The sequence below is a fragment of the Eptesicus fuscus genome, chromosome 24 (genome assembly GCF_027574615.1).
Source record: "Eptesicus fuscus isolate TK198812 chromosome 24, DD_ASM_mEF_20220401, whole genome shotgun sequence".
In the NCBI taxonomy this organism is placed as follows: Eukaryota; Metazoa; Chordata; class Mammalia; order Chiroptera; family Vespertilionidae; genus Eptesicus; species Eptesicus fuscus.
In genome coordinates, this window is record NC_072496.1 from 2,374,633 (window position 1) to 2,396,119 (window position 21,487).

Consider the following 21,487-nt stretch of genomic DNA (forward strand, 5'->3'; position numbering starts at 1 on the left):
GCCCCTCTGCTCAGAAAGCCCCTACTAGCTCACCCTTCCTTATCAAAGGAGATGCAAACAGGCCGCTTTTACTGAAGGCCCTCTGTGCTCTCTGCTAATCTGCTTTTATGTCCTCACCTCCCCTGATTCTCTCATGTACGCAGCCTGTTCTTCAAATAACGAGATCCCGAAGAGACTTCGTGGCTTCCGCCTCCTACATCTTTTTATAAAGTCGTTCCCTCTGCCTCGAATTCCTTTCTTCTGCCTCCTTCGAGGAGGCTGCTAAATCCACAATTCCAGCTCCTCTCGAATATTTTTAAACCCCAGTTTCATGTGATTTCCCCCCTCTGTGAATCCACACAGAGTGTTAGTATTTTCTGCCAGAGCCTCTAGCACAGTCCTTTTGTGTGTTTATTTCTCCTGAGTTGGCTGGAGCTTCAGTCAAGGTAGAGAACACCTCTTACTCATTCTTACACCTTCTAGAATGTTTTTCACAGCCCGGGTGCTCAGTGAAAATGATGTAAATAAAGGACCTAAAAGATGCTCAAAGTGGTTGGTTCAAAGCCCTGTATGAGCAACAGCCACTGTCCCTGCTCAGAGAGAAGTGATGACTAAGGAAATAAAATCCATGCGCTTTTATCAGTGAAAAAAGAAGAGAAAGGAAGCCCTAGCTGGTGTGGCTCAGTGGATACAGCACTGGCCTGCGGACCAAAGGGTCCCGGGTTAGATGCCGGTCAGGGACACATACCTTGTTGCAGGCTCCTCCCCAGCCTGGGCCCTGGTCAGGGCGCATGCAGGAGGCAACCAATTGATGTGTCTCTCTCCCACTGATATTTCTCTGTCTTTCCCCTCTCTCTCCCACTGTCTCTCAAAATCAATGGAAAAATATCCTGTGGTGAGGATTAACAAAAAAAAAAAAAAAAAAAGGAAGTGAAAAGGAGATTTTAAGGAGGAAGATGGGAAGTGGATAAAGGAATGTTTTTTGATGAAACCCCTGCCCTAGGGCATGGGAAGGTGCAGATGCAGCAAGAAACGTGCCAAACTCCAGCGAGGCTCTGAGTGCAACATTTCTAGAAAGAGCGGTCCCATTTTCATTGAATTCTGAACACAGAACAGCAAATTCCCCCTGCGCCACCCACCACAGCACCGCTGCCCTGCAATCAGGCTTAACCACTGACCCCTGGGAAAGGCCAGGGGGATCCTAGGTGAATACCCAGAAAACGTCTGAGCTACTTGCAAGCAGATAGCTGGGGGTCGGGGTCCAGCCCTCTGTAACCTGGTGTTGGGAGGCCCCAGACCGAAGAGACTGATTCCTCTGGCTCAGCATGAGGGAGAACCCCCGCTTACCAAACCCTGGTCACAGGACAACGGGGTCTCCGGCCACTGGCTGCCTCCCGGGGGGAAGCAGGCCGATGCCTCGCTCACACCGGGCGTGCTTGGGGCCCCCAAGGAGGGGGGTGCTGTGCGCACTGGTGCCCACGCTCACTGCCCTCTGGGTGTGTATGTGTGTGCTTGTGTTGCAGAGAGGGCCAGCAGTCGCCCGAGCAGTGGCAGAAGACCTACGGCAGGTGCTCGGGGAACGAGGTGTACCACATCACTCTGGAAGAGAGCGCGTTTTTCGCCGAGTACGAAGGGAAGAGTTTTACGTACGCCTCCTTCCACGCACACAAAAAGTATGTTCCTCCTGCTTCCGGGTGGAAGTAACATACACCGAGTGGCCCGATGATGATGATCTCTGAACGCATACTAATCTGGCCACTCAGTGTCTACCCGGCCAACCGCCCATGTCCCCTCCCCCTGGCCAGGCTGGCCGGACCCCACCCATGCACGAATTCATGCACCGGGCCTCTAATATATATATACACTGAGTGGCCAGATCATTATGCGTTCAGAGATCATAACAATCTGGCCACTCAGTGTCTATCCTATAGAATAAAAGGCTAATATGCAAATTGTCCCCTCCACCAGGAGTTCGACCAGCAGGCAGGCTGGCCAACCGCCCATGTCCCCTCCCCCTGGCCAGGCTGGCTGGACCCCACCCATGCACGGATTCATGCACCGGGCCTCTAATATATATACTGAGTGGCCAGATCATTATGCGTTCAGAGATCATAACAATCTGGCCACTCAGTGATGCACACGTAAGGGAATAAAACACGGGCCCCTGCCGAGTTACAATTCCGAAAACTCTTCTATTTTCTTTTTTTATGTCAAGGTTTGGTGTCTGCTTGATTGGCGTCAGGAGGGAGGATAACAAAAACATTCTACTGAACCCAGGTCCCCGGTACATTATGAACGCCACGGATATATGTTTTTACATTAACATCACCAAGGAAGAGAACTCGGCGTTTAAAAACCAAGACCAGCAGAAAAAGAGCAACTTCTCGCGGTCCTTCTATCACGGGCCTTCGAGGCTACCTGTGCACAGCATCATCGCCAGCATGGGTGAGTCCGGTTAAACGTGGAAATTCCATTTGTTTCTTCCTTTGTAAGAGAATAATAGATATACTTCATTTTCTACTAAGATCGCCAAGCCAAATTTAAAACATCCTTGTGTCTGTTACAAACTGGATGTAATTAAATATACAGAACAAAAATGGTCAGCTGTTAAAACTGGTAAAATAGTAAACGAATTCAAAGCTGCCAACAATTGCTTGATATTTCTGCTTAGGATATAAGCACCTGACGCCTCTATGTTGCCTTTGTAAGTGTTCCACCTAGGAATCCAAGGCTACTTGAAATATTCTTTGTTCTTCTTTTTATATATATATATTTTTTTTAATTGATTTTTTACAGAGAGGAAGGGAGAGGGATAGAGAGTTAGAAACATCGATTGAGAGAGAAACATTGATCAGCTGCCTCCTGCACACCTCCCGCTGGGGATGTGCCCGCAACCCAGGGACATGCCCTTGACCGGAATCGAACCCGGGACCCTTCAGTCCGCAGGCCGACGCTCTATCCACTGAGCCAAACCGGTCAGGGCTTCTTTGTTCTTCTTAAAGCTTCCTTTGAAGTGAAAGGATAAACAAGATTTCCTGGTTAAAACTGATTACCTTTTACTTCACCTTGATCACTAAAGGATGGATACATCGTAACAGTGGCAAATGCTCTGATGGACTCTCGTGTTTCGTTGCGTTAGGCACGGTGGCTATCGACTTGCAAGACACCAGCTGTCGGTCGGCCAGTGGCCCTACCCTGACTCTTCCTACGGAGGGAATCAAAGAACTCCGAAGGCCCAGCATCGCCCCTGTCCTAGAGGTTGCAGATGCATCATCCCTTCAAACATGTGACCTCCTCAGTGACCAATCAGAAGATGAAGCTACACCGGATGACAAAATGTCCTCAAACTTAGAGTATGCTGAGGTTCTCTTAAGATTTCCTGGGATTGGTGCTTGCCACGGGAACTAATGTGCATACCTACCTACTGGACACCTTGAAGCAATCCTACGTATTGCTACCCAAACAGCCTTCCTACTGGGCAGTATCTCTCTTGACTATAAAGTATTTGAAATCCTGGAATTTCTTACTGCAGCATATAGGGTGGGCCAAAAGTAGGAAACACAGAGTTTATCCTTGTATCATTATTTATTAATTATTGTATTATTTCCTACATGAACAACTGTAAGCCTACTTTTGCCCCACCCTGTGTATTTCCGGGTTCAGTTTTCTCTAATGGATCCTTTATCCTGAAAGGAAAAAGTACCTAAACCAGTATTTCCATGATGTAAGCAGCGTTTTTGTAATCGTTGGTTTTAAACTGAGGATTGGCAAACTCCTTTTGAAAAGAACCAGCTAGTAAATATTTTATACTCTATGGACCACATGATCTTTGCAGCAACTACCCAAGTCTGCATGTGAAGCATGAAAGTTACTCAGAGACAATGAATGACTTGGTTGGCTGTGTTCTTAAAAAAAAAAAAAATACTCACAGATACTGAAATTTGAATTTCATATAATTTTCATGTGACATGTAATATTCTTCTTCTTTTGATTTCTTCTCCAACTATTTAAAAACTAGAGGCCCGGTGAATGAAATTCATGCAAGCGTAGGCCTTCCTTCCCCCGGCTGCCCTCTGGCACCTGGGACCTGGGCTTCCCTTGCAGCCCTGGCTTCATCCAGAAGGTCGTCTGGAAGGACCTCTGGTCTAATTAGCATATTACGCTTTTATTCTTATAAATGTAAAAACTACTTTTAATTAACAAAACCAGGCAGGTGTTGGGCCATATTTGGTACATGGGCCCTAGTCTGCCTCCCTGGTTCTAATCTATTTCCTTACCAAACTGTAGTTGCAACATAAACTCACTGTATCTCACTCTATCAACATAGAGGATTGTAGCTGTAACTTAACAGCCCAGCTTTGCATGTGCTATTCTGGGTGATTCAGTATTTCCTACTGCATTACAGGTACGCTAAAGGCTACCCCCCCTACTCTCCATACATAGGAAGTTCACCCACGTTTTGCCATCTCCTTCACGAAAAAGTGCCATTTTGCTGCTTAAGACTAGACAAGGTAAGCCCCCGTCACTGCTTTTCTGCGAAGTTAAATCTTTTATTTCCTAATGACATACATGCAAATCATCTTGTACAGTCTACATAGTAAATAATTTGCATAGAGTAAAGTGGGTTCGAAGAATATGATCTTTTCCAATGTAAATGTAGTAAAGAAAATGGTGAATTTTACTTTCTTAACTGCACTAAGTTATCCAAATTACCCAATGAATCTGTCAGTCATATATATATTGATTTCAGAGAGGAAGGGAGAGGGGGAGAGAGATAGAAACATCAATGATGAGAGAGAATCATGGGTCAGCTGCCTCCTGCATGCCCCCTACTGGGGATCGAGCCCACAACCTGGGCATGTTCCCTGACCAGAAATAGAACTGTGACCTCCTGGTTCATAGGTCAATGCTCAACCACTGAGCCACGCCAGCCAGTCTGTCAGTCATGTTTTTAAAGAGCAAAACAGAGGTGTCTGAATCTTGAACCTGTGAACTCTCCATATCCAACAACAACAAAATCCCTTCAGGTATTCCATGCTAGGGGTCCATGGTTCTATAATTATAATATTTCTATACTTGTGGAGATGAAAGTCATGGGTAGATGATTTTTTCCAGTTTCACTGAAGTATGATCAACAAGTAAAAATTGTGTATGTTTGCAGTATATAATGTGCTGTTTTGATAGACATATACATTGGGATAATTTTTAAATGAAGATTTAGTGGCAAGTTTACTTTACAATAGAACATGTGTACATGGGTGTTGCTTATTCTTCATCAAGCTACATACCTACGATTTATTTGTCTGATCAACACATGTTATTTCCTGAAACATGCTGGAGAATTGGGTATAGAAAAATGTAACTATTTTCAAATTTGTTAAAAAATAAAAGATTTACTAGGGTTAGATTAATTTTACATAGCCATATATCTTAACTTTTTTTTTCCACCAGATTTTAGCAGGGTATAAAAATGGCTTTTCTTTGCATGATTTTTCTCCTGTAGAGTTGCCAGCATAACTACTATGAAGACGCAAAAGCCTATGGATTCAAAAATAAACTTATTATAGTTGCAGCTGAAACAGCTGGAAATGGATTGTATAATTTTATTGTTCCTCTCAGGGCTTATTATAGACCAAAGAAAGAACTCAACCCCATAGTACTGCTGTTGGATAATCCGTAAGTATGTTTACAAGTAAATACAAGAATAAGATGAAGAGTTTTTAATATTATCTCAAAAATAATTTCATTTGCTTAGAATATTTTAAACCAGACACATTATGGCATGTGATTCATTGGGAGATAAATCAGTGTTATGCTATAAAATAACCACTGGATTTGGTTGTATGTCACTAATATGATTTGAACCATTGCTGGAATAGTCTGAGCTCCTAAAACTATTTTTGCATGTGGTCATTACCCTGGTATGCCAGTGGGACACATGCCACCGAAATAATTACAGTCATTTTCTTTAATTCATCAACTAGCCTAGAAGAACTCTGCCCAAACTGGACACTTTTGTTGTCTTTCTAAAGAACCGTTAATTATCAGAGAGGCGTATTTATGATCCATTTTTGATGTTGTGCCATGACTTTGATTCTTCCACCGTTAGAGCATACATTTTAACACTAACACGAATAAGGCATGTTTCACTGTGTTCATTCGTTTTGAAAAGGTTGGATTGATATGCTTTGTGAAATTCGACTACTCAAGCATTGCAAAATCCTTCTGCAAATGTAAACATCGGTCACTGAATCCTATTGCCAAATTTAGTATATCCTAAAATTACAATATCCCTCTCTGTGATTCAAAATTAGTCGCAGATGGCCTCGAGATCAATAGCTTATTTGGGATCCTCCAACTCTCCTCTTAAATTCCCAAGTGATCCAAATACCAGGATAAACGGCATGAGGACAAACTGTGGTCTTGTCTCTGCCTTTAAAATTTATCAACAGAAATTTCTCAAAAGAGAGATATCTCCATAATATACTATAACCTTCTGTGCAATTCATAGTTCATTGTTTTCTCAACTATATGGTATTACCTAGCTTATAGGTTTTTGATATATGCAAAAAAATACTTTGTCAGTTCTTTTAAAAATATATATATTTTTATTGATTTCAGAGAGGAAGGGAGAGGGAAAGAGAGATAAACATCAATGATGAGAGATAATCATTGATCGGTTGCCTACTGTGCACCCCCAACGGGGGACCAAGCCCACAACCCAGGCATGTGCCCCTGACCGGGAATCGAACCCTGACCTTCTGGTTCATAGGTCGATGCTCAACCACTGAGCCACGCCGGCTGGGCAACTTCTTTTTAGAAACAAGTATTGTATTTTAATTTTGGATTATTTTGCACTAAAAATTTCCTTTGCTTTCCTGATGACTTAGATTTTGCAACCCACTATTCACTGTCCGTTAGATAATTTTTATGGGGTTTGATTTTCTTTCAAAGGGTTAGGATGACTGGACCGGTTGTAAAATGTATCAGCTCCTGACTACTTCCCGAAAGTGCTATCTAACGTTTTTATTTGTTGTCCTCTGTTCCTTTGGTCAAAAATGAGGAAACAAAAAACTAAAGACCAATAAATCATGTTCCAGGAAGTTTCATGGAATCCTTTTTGCAACAATGAGGTTCCTGTTGCCCTGCAGAGGCTGGTCTTTTGCAACGTATCCTACAATATGACAAAGAAATAAGACGCCATTGTGTTTCTGATTTTAGAAAGCAGAACAATTCTGACTGCATTATATTATTCATCTTGCGTACAAATGACACTTGCTAATGACTATTAAGGGGGGAAAAAGCACTTAAAATTAATCTTGTCAATGGTGTTGGTCTTAGAAATGCAAACTAAGTCCACTTCCTTTCCCTGGTGGCGTTGCCCTTGTTGTGACCTTGTGTTTCATTTTGTGACCCATCTGCCACTCAGGCCAGATATACATTTTCTGGATGCAATCTGTTGGTTCCCAATGGTTTACTACATGGTGGGCTCTATTGACAAGTAGGTGACAAAGTGTGTGGCACGCTAACTGGTGTGGTGTCCCGTGGTTCGTCCTGTGCTGTGGCCCGTGTTGCATGACGAGTGTGGACTTGGCCGTGTAGTATCATGTAGATGACGTATCCTGCATGTAGAGCTTAAGGTCTCGTGTGGTGTTCACCTTGTAGTCCCACTTCCTCAGCGGTCACCTGTGGTTGAACTGAAGCAAAGTTTGCTGCATGTCGATTTTGTTGATTTTTGCCCGGTGTCTAAAGCTGTCTCAGTTCTGTGTTGTCTACAGCAGCAACATGATTGCTTTTGATGTCTGGTTGAGAAAAACCCGAAGGTTCAGCGTTGTGATGCATCAACACCTTTATCTTAACTTCAGGGAACCTTCGAAATAATTCAGAAATGCTCATTTTAAGTCAGACTTATAAATTGGAGCATTTCCTCAAGAATTTATTCTAGTAACATATATCAGAGCTCATAATTTCTAACAAGTTGTTAATTTAAAGGTCAAATGTGTGCAATGCTTCCCTATTAAAATGAAAATTATTTTACACACATGAACATGACATTATAAAAGTATAAGAACTAAAAGATAACTAATATTCCTATAACATGTGTTAATTTTTTACTTAAAAAAATGTCAACCAGAGCCTTCAAAATAAAATGTTCAACTTTCTCAATTGAGAGTGTTATGCTTACATGTTGCCTTGTTGAAGAAAACAGTTCTGTAACTTTGAAAGTGTTTATTGGCTGTGAGTACACTGAAGACCAAACAGAGTGACATACATTTAGCCTCCATTCTACAATAATAAAATTTACATGACCAGTTGTCATAATACCAAGTAACTAAAATGTAGTTAGAGATATGAGAACTACTTAAACCATGAACGTGAACATGTCCCACATTTTGTCACTAGTAATGTTTCTCTGAAGTGATAGTATTCGCTTAGTATTCATTGGAAGAATGGGCTATTTAAAAGAGAATGAACCGCCCATCCGTCTTTGCCTATGTACCTCTGAGACAGATTCTTCTTCTGTAACAGTATGTATGTGAGGAGAAGAACTGAGAGCATCTAATTCCTAAGAGAGATGAAGGAGGATTGCCTACCAGTTGATAATTATTGAAGCTGGGTGAATGGTTTTTAGCTTCTGTTTGAGATTTAAAAACCCTTCAAATGACTTACAGCACACTCACAAACACTCCCTTATATCTAACATTCACCTTCTAGTTCTCCCTGGAGGGAAGTCTTAGAGCAGGCTAGAAAGGGAAGTTTTGCCCCTTAGATTGTCTGGAACTTTTTTTCATCCACACAGACTTTTCTCTTCGGCCGCCATCTGGTGGCCGAACTGTGCAAAGCAGCCACGCTGAAGATAACTTGGTTGGCAGGGTGTGGGGGACAAAGTATGATAGGACCAAAAATAGAACCAGAGTCATAGGAGCACTGAACAGACTGTCCAACCTATGAGGGAAGGCAGGGGGGAGGGCGATGAGGGGGTAAGAGATCAACCAAAGGACTTGTATGCATGCATATGAGCAAAACCAATGGACATAGTGGGGGGAGAGGTCAAGGGGGGAAAAAGGAGACCCATGTAATATTTTAAATAATAAAGAATTAAAACAAGAATAAATTGGCAGCCTAGTTAAAAAAAGGAAACAAGAATATAATGCAATATTAAGTTAATATAAAAATGATAAAGTTAAAACATAATAACGTTTCTACAGGGTTCAGAAATGCCATTCAATTTTTTATAAATTGTTTTCCATAGATTTAAACTCAGAGTTAATACTAATTACTAACATTATTTGCCAAGATTACATGTAAACAGCAGCAGCCAGTACTCTGAGTATGGAATTAGCTACTTTAAGGTATAGGGACGAGCTCTCCAGCACAGGTTTTGGTCAAATGTCATTGATTTATTGCTGATGAAATAGTCATCGTTCCTATCGTAACTTCTATCCATACATCTTTTTGTAGTCAAGTTCACCTCCCACCTATCTTTACCTTCTCCTATATAGTAATAATGGAGATTTTTATTTTTAATGGTGGAGAAAAGATTTTAAGAGCTGAAATATCAGAACGTGATTTAAAATGATAATAAGGCGGGTTGAAGGCATCTGACCTGGGCATAATTTTTACAGTCCATAATTTTTACAGGGACCAGGCCACATTCATTTTTCACCTGCTTCTGTCTTTCTTTAATGTACTTTAACAGATGTAAGAACAGTTATGATGAATTTCTAGACAAAAAGAACATCTAAGTAAAGTATTGGTAGGCATTTTGCTCAGTCATCATATTGATTGGATGAGAGGGTCCTGGCCCCTGGCACCATAGAAAATTTATTTGGAATAACATTCTGTTTCCACAGTTTTAGCCATAAAATCTCTGCCACAGAACCCTGTTCCTAAATTCAAGCGCAATCTTTTTTCTGGACCTCTCCTGGGGATCTTGGGCTCAAAGCTTTGGTAATACCCTCTCACCGTATCGCAGAGTAAGAAATCCTGCCTCCCGCCTTCCCATGGGAGAAAACACACTTCCCTCCACCCCAGCTAATTCAACCACCATCATGCACTTGGAAAAGACCTTCAGGCAGCTGACTGTGCCGTTGATGAATCTAAAAGGAACTGCTGCTCTTTAAGCTTCACACTTGCTGTGTTAAATTAGAAGCTTTGCAAATCAGTCAGCCCGATTCTTGTCTGCCTTCAAGCAACTCTGTACCTAGCACCCTGTTCCGCTCACTCACGTGTAGTCTCTCAGCCAGTTCAGGCCTGTTTTTCTAGTTCATGTGACACAGGCAACGAGATAGCGGCTTCCTAGTTTCAGCTTTCAGGGTAACGTTGTCTTTTCAATCAGTGCTAGGCAAAGTGTTTATCGGCGATCTGGGAAAAGGCTGACTCTATCATAACTTGCGAGAACTTGTATGTGAGGTTAGCACCCCTATTTAATGCAACCAAAGAAATCAGGTTATTCAGCCACCTACTCCAAAACTTTAGGCTAACTAAACGGGAGTCTTGAGTACCACTATTCATGTATTTCACATGCTCTTGGCTGTGTAGAGCCAACCGCTAACATATAGCTCTACAGAAAGAAATGACAGGAATTCTAAAAGAAACATTTCCCAGTTTTATAGATCTCTATCAGGCTCGACCATCTCAGTGAACATCAGCATTCATTCTCACTCTTAACAAAAGCAACTTACGGGTGAAAAATAGACACGTGTCTTTGAAATAGTACGCTAACTGTACACACAAAATGTGAACCTGTGCTATGACCCCATGATTGCAAACTGGGCGTTGTCCACGTTTTGTTAATGTAATTAATAAGTCTTATTAAGTACTAGAGGCCCAGTGCACGAAATTCGTGCACGGGGGTGGGGGGTCCCTTCAGCCCAGCCTGCACCCTCTCCAATCCGGGACCCCTCAGGGGATGTCCCGACTGCCAGTTTAGGCCTGAGCCCCAGCAGTCGGACATCCCTCTCACAATCCTGGGCTGCTGGCTCCTAATCGCTCACCTCCCTGGTGGCCCTTACCTGCCCCTCACTGCCCTCCCCCGCCCTGCTGGCCTGGTCGCCCCTCGCAGCCTGCTTGTTCGGTCATTTGGTTGTCCCTCACTAACCCCCCTGCTGCCCTGGTCATAGGCAGACATCTTGTGAGGGTGTGAGGGTCAATTTGCATATTACCTTTTTATTATATAGGATTCTTAATGCATATGCTTTGAGCCAGCTGAGATCTAATGAAACATAAAGAGCTCCAAAATGCAACCGCTTTCAGATCAGGAGAGAACACTGTCTGATCATGCCCACGGGCCAGGGCCCATCTCGGTGGAAAGCACCTGTAGGGGTGACGGCTGCTTAGCACAGCGGGTCGCCCCGTGTGAGCGCCCATCCCAGTGCTGGGGTTTACTGAAGGAGCCTTTTTCTCTGTTGATTCCCGCCAAAGCCTCGATGACTTACTCAGGTGCGGAGTGACCTTCGCTGCCAACATGGTGGTCGTGGACAAGGAGAGCACCATGAGCGCCGAGGAGGACTACATGGCCGACGCCAAGACCATCGTCAACGTGCAGACCCTTTTCAGGTAAATGTCCGCACAGCCCGCCGGCCGGGGACTCCTGCCCCGCATGGGAGGTGGCTGCCCCTCCCTCTGGGTGGGAGGAATGGACACCAGATGCTCACACTGAGGTTATCTTCATCCATTGGACCCTAAGACGAAGACTGAGGTAGCTCCCAATGGTTGATTAGAACTGGGTGACATTAAACTTCTAACACCGGCCCAACTGGCATTGCTCAGGGGTTGAGCTTCGACCTATGAACCAGGAGGTCACGGTTCCATTCCCAGTCAAGGGCACATGCCCGGGTTGCGGGCTCGATCCCCAGTAGGGGGCGTCCAAGAGGCAGCCGATCAATGATTCTCTCTCATCATGGATGTTTCTATTTTTCCCTCTCCCTTCCTCTCTGAAATCAATTAAATATATATATATGTATACTGTACTTTCCGGCATATAAGACGACTGGGCGTATGAGATTTTCCTGGGTTAAAAAGTCGTTTTATACGCCGGAAAATACAGTATATTGGACTATATTGATGGGATTAGATATAATGGATTAGATATATTGGACTACCGTATTTTCCGGCATATAAGACGACTTTTTAACCCAGGAAAATCTTATACGCCAGAAAATACGGTATATATTTTACATATATATATTTTATTGTGTGTGTGTGTGTGTGTGTGTGTGTGTGTGTGTGTGTATGTGTGTGTATATATATATAAATATATATATATATATATATATAATATAAACAGAACAAATCTGTGTCTTTTTATAGTTCAACAATAACAAATTCTAAAACATCATGTGAGGTCATAATTTGGGATGGACCCTGTGTGCTAATTTTGGTTTTCTGCCCAGCCATGGCCAAAGATATGCATTTACATCCTGGGTAACTAGGCATGAAAGATTACAAGGCTGTGGACAGGTAATGTACCCCATGTTAGAGCCAAGTCTAACCTTATTATCCTCACTGTGGTCCTGTCTTTATTAATTAAACTCACCTGGACAGGAATTCCCGCTACGGTCCTCTATCTGTTTTGCTTTAATACACAATTGCAGCTAGCCCCAGAATTCTCCCAGTGGCCTGTGGCATAAAGTAGATGGTCTGTTTTTCATCTTTATATTGGTTAGCATAACTGGGCATGTCAAAGCTATTTACTGAATGAATTAATTCAGGCAGAGAACTCTGCCATAGATATTTGACACTTCTCTACAATGATTCTTAACATCACTGAGTCAGCGCATAAATTAATTGTAGACAAGTTTTAAGTAGAACAAACTATATTATTTTTCAATTACATTATTGCTTTATTATGAGCCTAGTACCCAGAGAAAAGAGACTGATTATGTCATTTAATATCTAAAATGTTCTATAGGCAAAAAGTATGCAACTCTTCTTAAGGCTCAGAAATAGCATTAGCACTTGAAATATACATAATTAAATCTATTAGGTAACTAAATTTTAAAATATAAACTATTATAATGGAATATAAGCAATACATTATAAATATAAAATGCACTGAAATGAAACATTTTATTATTTAAGTCTTACCTAATTCTAGGTTTCACTAGGTGGCAGACTTAGATAATGTGTTCAGTTTCTCAGTTTAAAAAGCATAAATGGTATAGGCTTATTCATTCAGAACAAAACAGGCACACCCCATAAATTTTGTTGTCCTCTCTAATTTCACCTGCACATATTAAGGAAATGACTGGGTTAATCATATTATCACCTCCTCTTCCGAAGACCTCAAAATATCTGGCCACACATGTGTATACTTATATTTGATATCATGTATTAGAAGAGGATTATAGTATCCAGGTAATCACAGATTTAACCATTTTGAATCATATATATGAAAGATAAAAGCTGTATTTCTCAAAGAAAAATTCCCAAAGGATGAAATAAATATTCATTTGTCTGCAGCTCTGTTTTCCCCATAAATCTGTTCTCTGGCCTCAGATCTCAGCAGTGTTCCAGATGTTTCTCACGAGCTCTCCGTTCACTTGTGTTTGAGACTACTTAATCTGTGAACATTTAGTCCGCACATTTATCATCCCTAGGACAATATGTATGGCCTGGTAAATTGTGAACACTTGTAGTTCCCTCTATTGGGCCACAGAGTCTAATTTAAAGGCAAGAATTCCACTTCATATATTTTTTCAGACCTTGTAGACCAAAGCTTCCCTTTTCCATTGGGTGTAACTCAATGAACTAAACTGGTTGTTCACATGGTCTTGCTGTTTGGGGCGATGGCCACGCTGTGTACAGTGTGAGGGCTCCCTCTACAGGGCGTTCACATCCCAATTTTAGTCAAGGTTTCCTTTATTAATTTCCACGGTGACACTGTTCTTTTAAAAGATTTCTTAAAGAAATACTTTGGAACTCCCAGGTGGTCTGAGATTGGGCACATGGACGCATTTCCCGGGTTTACCAGATGGAGCTATACCGGCCTAAAAGCCAATGGATATTTTTTCCCAGTAGGCCACTCTTCTCATTTTTCAATAGTTCCTTGGGGCAAAAAAATGCACATTTATCGAATTTGTTGTCTTTGGTGACTTTTGAGTAAGAACAAAGAGCTTCTGAAAGAATACGGATGACATGGTGTTTCTAACTAAACTAGTTATATGGCAGCACCCTCTTCAACAAGACTTTTCTCTCCTAAACAAACAATGCACAAATGAAACTGGGAAATTAGTTATTGTGCCAAAGATTTGTAATTAGAGAAACAGACCCACGAGTAGACACTGAGGAGCTGTCACCATTGGCAGGAGGGCTGAAGTGTGGATAAAACCCACCAGAGTTGAAGACCTGTCATGACTCATAAAACTCAAATCCGGAGGTGCCAACGTGGAGAGAATGATTCTGACCTGAAGCACTTTTCCAGCTTCATCTCAATTAGATCTGAGAGGAACCTGAAGTAATGGCTGGGATCTCAAAAGATGGAGACAGGAAGGAGGAAAGGAAGTGCATTTCAATCAGAACTAGCAATGGGAGAGCAAAAAAAGGCAAAAAGCTAGAAAAGTAGTCACACCACCGCCGCTAAGAAGCAGTGAGGACGGTGTGTCGGACACTGAGCTAAGTCCTTCCCAAACAGCACCCTTAAGCTAGACAACAACCCACCTTCTCAGAACCTGAGCCTCAGAGTTTCCTTAACCGGCCCAAGGTTCCCAAACTATGGCGAACCCTGAGGATCTGAACAAATTATATCTTTAACCTGAAAAATCAGCACAAGAAGTCTTTGTTTTGCTGATATGTCAATCTAATTATTGCAGCTGACTTAGATCAAGAAATACGGTAATATGCGTTCTCAAAACGGAAGTGAAGAAATAGAATACTGGCTGTTTCTTCCGATAAAAGGTGGATTTCATGACACACCTGAGACCATAATTGTCGAAGGCTCTGACTAGGTGAGGCTCAACTACGTGTCCACTAAGTTAACCAAGAGGGCATCCAGTTTCACAGACAACCCTGAAAGTATTTGTTAATGTCTTAACTGAGATGGTGTCTAAGGCCCAGTGGAGCCAGACAGGAGGGGCAGGGAGTCAGGGAACAGGCACCTCGGGCTGCCCAGAGGCAGCAGCCCCACCCTCCCTGGGGTCAGTGACAGGTTCTGGCCAATCATCGCTCAGATCAGGGAGTCAGAGCTGGGGAAGGGTATGAACTCCCTGTGGTACAGGCGTTCAGAGAGGGCTCCCCTCTTACAAGAAGTGTCGCCCCCCTAGAAGGCGCCTGCATCCGTGTTCGGGCACACGGAAGTAAAAGCATCTGCGGAAGGAGCATCTGGAGAAATGTGTTGTTTTTGAGCCTGTTTACATCCTGTATTTCCAGTCAGTTCTCGGGTCTGAATTCAAGACACGGGTTGGGCCTGGTGGTTAGAGCACCGTGTGGCATTGTGGGTGTAACGCGCACGTGTCCTTGAAATGCAGGCTGTTTTCCAGTCTCAGCATCATCACCGAGCTGACTCACCCAGCCAACATGCGGTTCATGCAGTTCCGAGCCAAAGACTGCTACTCCCTTGCCCTTTCCAAGCTGGAGAAGGTACGTCGCATTGAACCGTTTTGGTTGGAAGACTAATTTCTATACAGAAAGAACTGCCATGAAATAATAAAAGTAATAATGCCGCTTTGAATTCCTATGTGGGAGCTACAATGGTAATGTATAGGTGTATTTTTTTTTAATGCGAATTGATGGATTTGAACTATTTCTATCATAAGTGAGTATGATGGAATATCTTATTCTACCATCGTTAATCATAATGATTTATAGCAGAATTAAGTGTAATAGGAATGTGTATACTCACTCCATTTTGAAGTGGCTCCAATTATATTATTTTTCTTTTTAAAAAATATATTTTTATTGATTTCAGAGAGAAAGAGAGAGGGAGAGGGAGAGAGAAACATGGACGATGAGAGAGAATCATTGATCGGCTGCCTCCTGCATGCCCCCTACTTGGGATTGAATCCACAACCCTGGGCATATGTCCTGATCTGGAATCAAACCATGGCCTCCTGGTTCATGGGTCAATGTTCAACCATTGAGTAACACTGGCCGGGCATTTATACTATTTTTCAAAATGCAGTATATCACACTATTTTCTTCAGATTTGACACACCGATCAGGACACTTCCTGAACATTATGGTTTTGCTTGTGACCTTTCTTCTGGTGTGGTCCACTTTTTGTTGCTGGGTTGTTTTTACGACATTACCCTTCTTCTCAGGAATATTCCAATTCCTGCCACTGTTTTCCCAATGACACTGTTTTCCCATGCTTGGTCATTGGTCATGCGGCGTCCTTGACACTCCTGGTAACCAAGCTAAGCAGAGAGGGAAAACGTGACAAGAAATAATGCAACACAGAAGAGGAAGACAATAATCGGAAAAACAGAAATTTCCATCTCATTTCCCTCTCGACGCATCTCATTTCTCTTGTTTCGATGCATTTCATAAAATAGCTTCTTATTCATGCTTATGGCACAATTTGCTTCAAGGCCACTTCCTTTAAAATTGCTTTTGAACCATCACCATTCCCCAGTGATGACGGCAATTCCACCCCAGCAATCACATGGCAATTACACCCTGATGGACGAGGCGAAGTGATGAAAATGTGAGATGAATAGGGGGGTATTATCATCAGAAAAATAGATTTGGTCTTTGTCCCTCGTTCCTGACACAAGAGCTTCAAAAAACCCTTGGAATTTCCTGAGTGACAGGAGTGTCTTTTGTTATTCAGACCTTTCAATCATGCCTGATTGGATGCTAAGCAGGCAGATCCTGGAGGGGCCTTAGGTAGCTCAGCGATGAGGCTGGTTGCCAGGAAAAACGACCCACATGATTAGAAGATTGAACAGTTCAGACTCTCACCCCATCCCCAGCTCCAGGGAGGCGAGAGGGACTGGAGATTGAGCGTAGTCACGTGGCTAATGAGCTCATTAATTATGCCTAAGTCATGACACTTGGATAAAAGCTCTGAAGGAGGAGGACTGGAGATTGTTCTGTAGCTCAGCAAACACGTTGACCTGAGAGGAGACTGTGGCTCAGACCTGCCCAGATGCATCTTTCATCTGCTGCCGATTTGCATTCTCTATAAGAAAATGATAATCATTAACTGCAGCTCCTTGAACCTGCTGGGAGTGGGGGAAGCCCTGAATTTGCAGCCGGCTGGCCGGGAGTGCAGTTGGCTGGCAGGAGGCAACAGGCACAGGGCAGTCTGGTGGGCTGGGCCAACTCTGGGTAGTTAGTGTCAGGACTGAACTGAATTGAGGACACCCGGCTAATGGCAGAGGATTGGTGTCAGGATGCAAACCGTCATGTCTGCAAACCATGGATCACTTTATAGTGTGAATGGCAGAGCTACATGATGCAAATGGAGCCAGCTAGCTTCTGGGAGAAACAGGCAAGGATGTAAAAGAGAGAGAGCAACAAGGCAAAATTGTACAGAATCCGCATTTAAACTCAGGCCAATAAATATTTACTGAGCATGGATGATGAGCTGAATACCTTGTTACATATTCAAACTATAACTATTAATGAAGTCATGACACAGTGATAGCTAAGAATCATACAATCAAAATATGTTCTTCACATATTATCAGGAAAATTTAACTAGGCAGAAGAATGTAAAATATGGCTCAGCCAGCATGGCTCAGTGGTTGAGCGTTGACCTATGAACCAGGAGGTCACGGTTCGATTCCCGGTCAGGGCACATGCCCGGGTTTCGGGCTCGATCCCCAGTGTGGGTCGTGCAGGAGGCAGCCGATCCATGATTCTCTCTCATCGTTGGTATTTCGTTCTCCCTTCCTTTCTGAAATCAATAAAATGTATTTTTAAAAAAAGAAGAAAACTGTAAAATATGGAATGCTCACAAATGTTTCCATCTCAAATTTCTGGACAGAAAGAACGAGAGAGAGGTTCGAACTTGGCCTTCATGTTCCGACTGCCCTTTGCTGCTGGGCGGGTGTTCAGCATCAGCATGCTGGATACACTTCTCTACCAGGTACGCGAGAATTCTCTTTCTCTCTCTAAAAATGTGACTTTCCTATTTCACTGAGATTTTTATTAGATAACTAATGTATCTGGTGTTTCTCATGGAGCTGTTAACTTGACTTAGGCTCTGAAAGTAATTCAGTATTTTATTTCATGGACTTAATGACATAAAATGTAATGAAGCATTTTGTAAGAGAATTGTTATTTTTCAGAATAACCTCTGAAATATGTTTTAGGCATTCTTTAGTACCAGGGTCCGACAAGGTTTTGTGTGGCATCTTAACGTTGCCACATTCCTATTACTAGGCAAAAAAAAAAAAAAAAAATCTAAGAAAAAAATCACTAGGTTGAAAAAGCAGGCTTTTTTATAACACGCATTTTTCTGGAAATAAGATATCAAATTGGTGCCAATAAAATGATGAACCGTTTCTTTGGCCTGAACAAAGGGAATGGGCATGTCTTCTGTTCTCCTCTGGATGGAAGAGTTTGTGTTCTGATACCAGCATCAGTAAAGTAAATGAGTGACCAAGAAAATAATCCAGCCCGGCCAGTGTGGCTCAGTGGTTGAGCGTCGACCTATGAACCATGAGGTTGCAGTTGGATTCCCGTTCAGGGCACATGCCTGGGTTGTGGGCTCAATCCCCAGTGGGGGGTGTGCAGGAGGCAGCCGATCAATGATTCTCTCTCATCATTGACCTTTCAGTCTCTCTGTACTTCTTCTCCCTTCCTCTCTGAAGTCAATACAAATATATTTTAAAAAGAAAGCAGTCGTGGTAGATTTATTTAAAAGGCATTATAACTTTTTAAAAGTCTTTGCTATTGCAAAATAACTAGATGATTATTTTTCCAATTTTAGTACTTGAAGATCAAACGGAGGGCAGTCATCCTATATAATAAAGAGCTAATATGCTAATTAGACCGAATGGCAGAATGACTGTCCAGACAACCTTCTGGACGAAGCCGGGGCTTTGAGGGCCGTGGCAGCTGGGGCTGCGAGGGCTGAGCCCCTTGCACGAATTTCGTGCATCAGGCCTCTAGTTTCATATAATTGATTGAATGTTTGTACATGTCATGGTGAAATGTGTTTGCATTGCTTAGAAGTTTTTATTTTCACCCACAGCTAAGACTAAATTGAAGACATAGGTAGCATCATGCATGCTCTAACTACTGAGTAGCATTCTAGCAACATATCAAAATACACTGAGTGGCCAGATTATTATGATCTCTGAATGCATAATAATCTGGCCACTCAGTGTACATATATATATATATTTTAGAGGCCCGGTGCATGAATCTGTGCACTGGTGGGGTCCGGCCAGCCTGGCCACGGGGAGGGGACATGGGCGGTTGGCCAGCCTGCCTGCTGGTCAAACTCCTGGTCGAGGGGACAATTTGCATATTAGCCTTTTATTATATAGGATATACACTGAGTGGCCAGATTATTATGCATTCAGAGATCATAATAATCTGGCCACTCTGTGTATATCTTATATGTTAGCACACAAAGTCTGATAATATTTATTGCTAAACTATGAACTCATTAATATTTAGAGTTACTGAAATATTAGAAAATTATTCTACTAGAATAGAGCTTAATCCATAAAAAGTTTATATTTCCTTGCAAATATTAGTTCTTTCATGTATTTATGATATTCTCTATTTTACATCAACTCATTTTTTTTGTTAAAATCTAAAACTGTTTTTATCATGTCTAACAGTACGAATAAAATGTAAGCATATCGAGATATTCTTGAGAATAAATATTTCCATGTCTCCTTATGGACAGCTAACTGGACATGTGTATTTAGGCCACTCACAAGATATATTTTTTATTTCCTGTTTAATGGAGGCTTACTGATGTGTTAGGAGAAACATCCTGTTAGCAGTAATATGATGTTCACACCGTGGCTAGTCTACACATTTCATAATCTTGTTTGTATCGCAGTCATTTGTGAAGGATTATATGATTTCCATCACCAGACTCCTGCTGGGATTGGACACTATCCCAGGATCGGGCTTCCTTTGTTCTGTAAGTTAATCACTTTTGGAATAAAAGATGGTTCTGATAAACAGTCTGAAGTCCAACGATAATGGACTTAGGCTTATTCTTCTATGCCATTTCCCCCCTAATATGTGCTCAAAGGAAGGAATCATCGTTTTTGAAAATCCCTTAGGAAAAGTTCAAGGGAAAACGTTATTTGAAGTTAATAATCAAGATAAGTAGCTGTTCAGAATTTGGAACAGGTGTTTTCCCTCTCTGTGTCAGAAAAACAGTATCCCTTAGTGTGGCCGAGCAGTCCTCATGCAGTGCAACTGAATTGTAATTGTTTGTAATAGAGTATACGGTGTCTAAGTGTATTTAAGGTGTGACTTGCCAACAATTCAAATTAACAAAGGACTAGTATGTGTACCCCCCTCTCTGAGCCCTGTGCTCACCCTGCTAACATCTTTCTCAACATGGGTGTTTGTAGGACTTGCGATGGACAATCCTATCTTGTGCTGGCATGTCCTTTGTACTTTAAGATTTTCAGCATCAGCAGACCCTGTCCACTAAGCCCCAGTAGCAGCCTCTGGTTATTACACCATTTAAAGCAGTCTCCATGGCTTTTCCAGCAACTCCCAGCTGATTACCGGTGACCACTGTCTCCTGAGATTGCGCTAATCCAACGTCATACTGCCACGCATTGAGTGGCTGGTTTATTAGGTTGGGGTGAGCCCCAGGAATAAGGCTGCGATGGGGTGCCTTAAATAAGTTTAATACATAGATGAGCACTCACGAGGTGGCATGTTGAGATTCCAAGATATCAACAATTCCCACCTTTAAGAAGTGAAAAAAAAAAAATAACCAGCGGGTTTTTATTTCTTAAGCAGTTGAGATGTCAACAATCCCCGTGTGTTCCAGATAAAGATCACCGAGGAGGACCTCTGGATCCGAACGTACGCCCGGCTCTATCAGAAGCTCTGTTCCTCCAGCGGAGACGTCCCCATTGGGATCTACAGGACCGAGTCTCAGAAGCTCGCCACGTCTGAGGTTTGGGACTATCACAGTATTCCAGAGTCCAGGTGTAACCCCATCGAAGGCAGCCATCCCTATCAGAAGAGACGCAAATCTCTCCCTTAAAATATTGAGTAGGTCATGGCTTCATGCCTTGAAATGTGAGTGACATTATACAAACAGAAGGTTTTGGGTATTTGGTCTGGCAAGATGATTATTTCCACACATTGGTAGGAAATCAAATGATCACAGAGACTTATGATGAGAAAGATCACACCAAATACATTTAAGACTGTGATGGACAAAGCTCTACGGGCCAAGTGCCCAGCTATGAAGGAATGGGCATGTTTTCATTTTTTGTTACCAAGTACATATAAGCTGAAGCTACCAAAGACTGATAGTCTACGCTGATGGTAGATATGACTCAAGGGTTCCTTGCTCTTCGCTTCCACAGATGAGGACTTTCAGGGTAGTATCAAGTAGGTGAGA

At 42.3% G+C, this 21,487-nt stretch overlaps 1 protein-coding gene across 4 annotated transcripts in view; it reads left to right on the forward strand.

Moving 5' to 3' along the window:
- KCNT2 (potassium sodium-activated channel subfamily T member 2) overlaps positions 1 to 21,487 on the forward strand; it is a 134,223-nt gene that overhangs the window by 101,685 nt on the left and 11,051 nt on the right. For 2 of the 4 annotated variants that reach the window (XM_054712970.1, XM_008158613.3), the window contains exons 15-25: positions 1,503 to 1,652; positions 2,195 to 2,424; positions 3,119 to 3,332; positions 4,385 to 4,490; positions 5,483 to 5,655; positions 7,409 to 7,480; positions 11,404 to 11,538; positions 15,447 to 15,558; positions 17,912 to 18,013; positions 19,949 to 20,032; positions 20,906 to 21,034. In XM_054712970.1, coding sequence (XP_054568945.1) covers positions 1,503 to 1,652; positions 2,195 to 2,424; positions 3,119 to 3,332; positions 4,385 to 4,490; positions 5,483 to 5,655; positions 7,409 to 7,480; positions 11,404 to 11,538; positions 15,447 to 15,558; positions 17,912 to 18,013; positions 19,949 to 20,032; positions 20,906 to 21,034 — 1,507 coding nt within the window. The remainder of the gene's footprint in view (positions 1 to 1,502; positions 1,653 to 2,194; positions 2,425 to 3,118; positions 3,333 to 4,384; positions 4,491 to 5,482; positions 5,656 to 7,408; positions 7,481 to 11,403; positions 11,539 to 15,446; positions 15,559 to 17,911; positions 18,014 to 19,948; positions 20,033 to 20,905; positions 21,035 to 21,487) is intronic. The other 2 variants (XM_008158614.3, XM_054712971.1) reach the window with 2 other exon arrangements.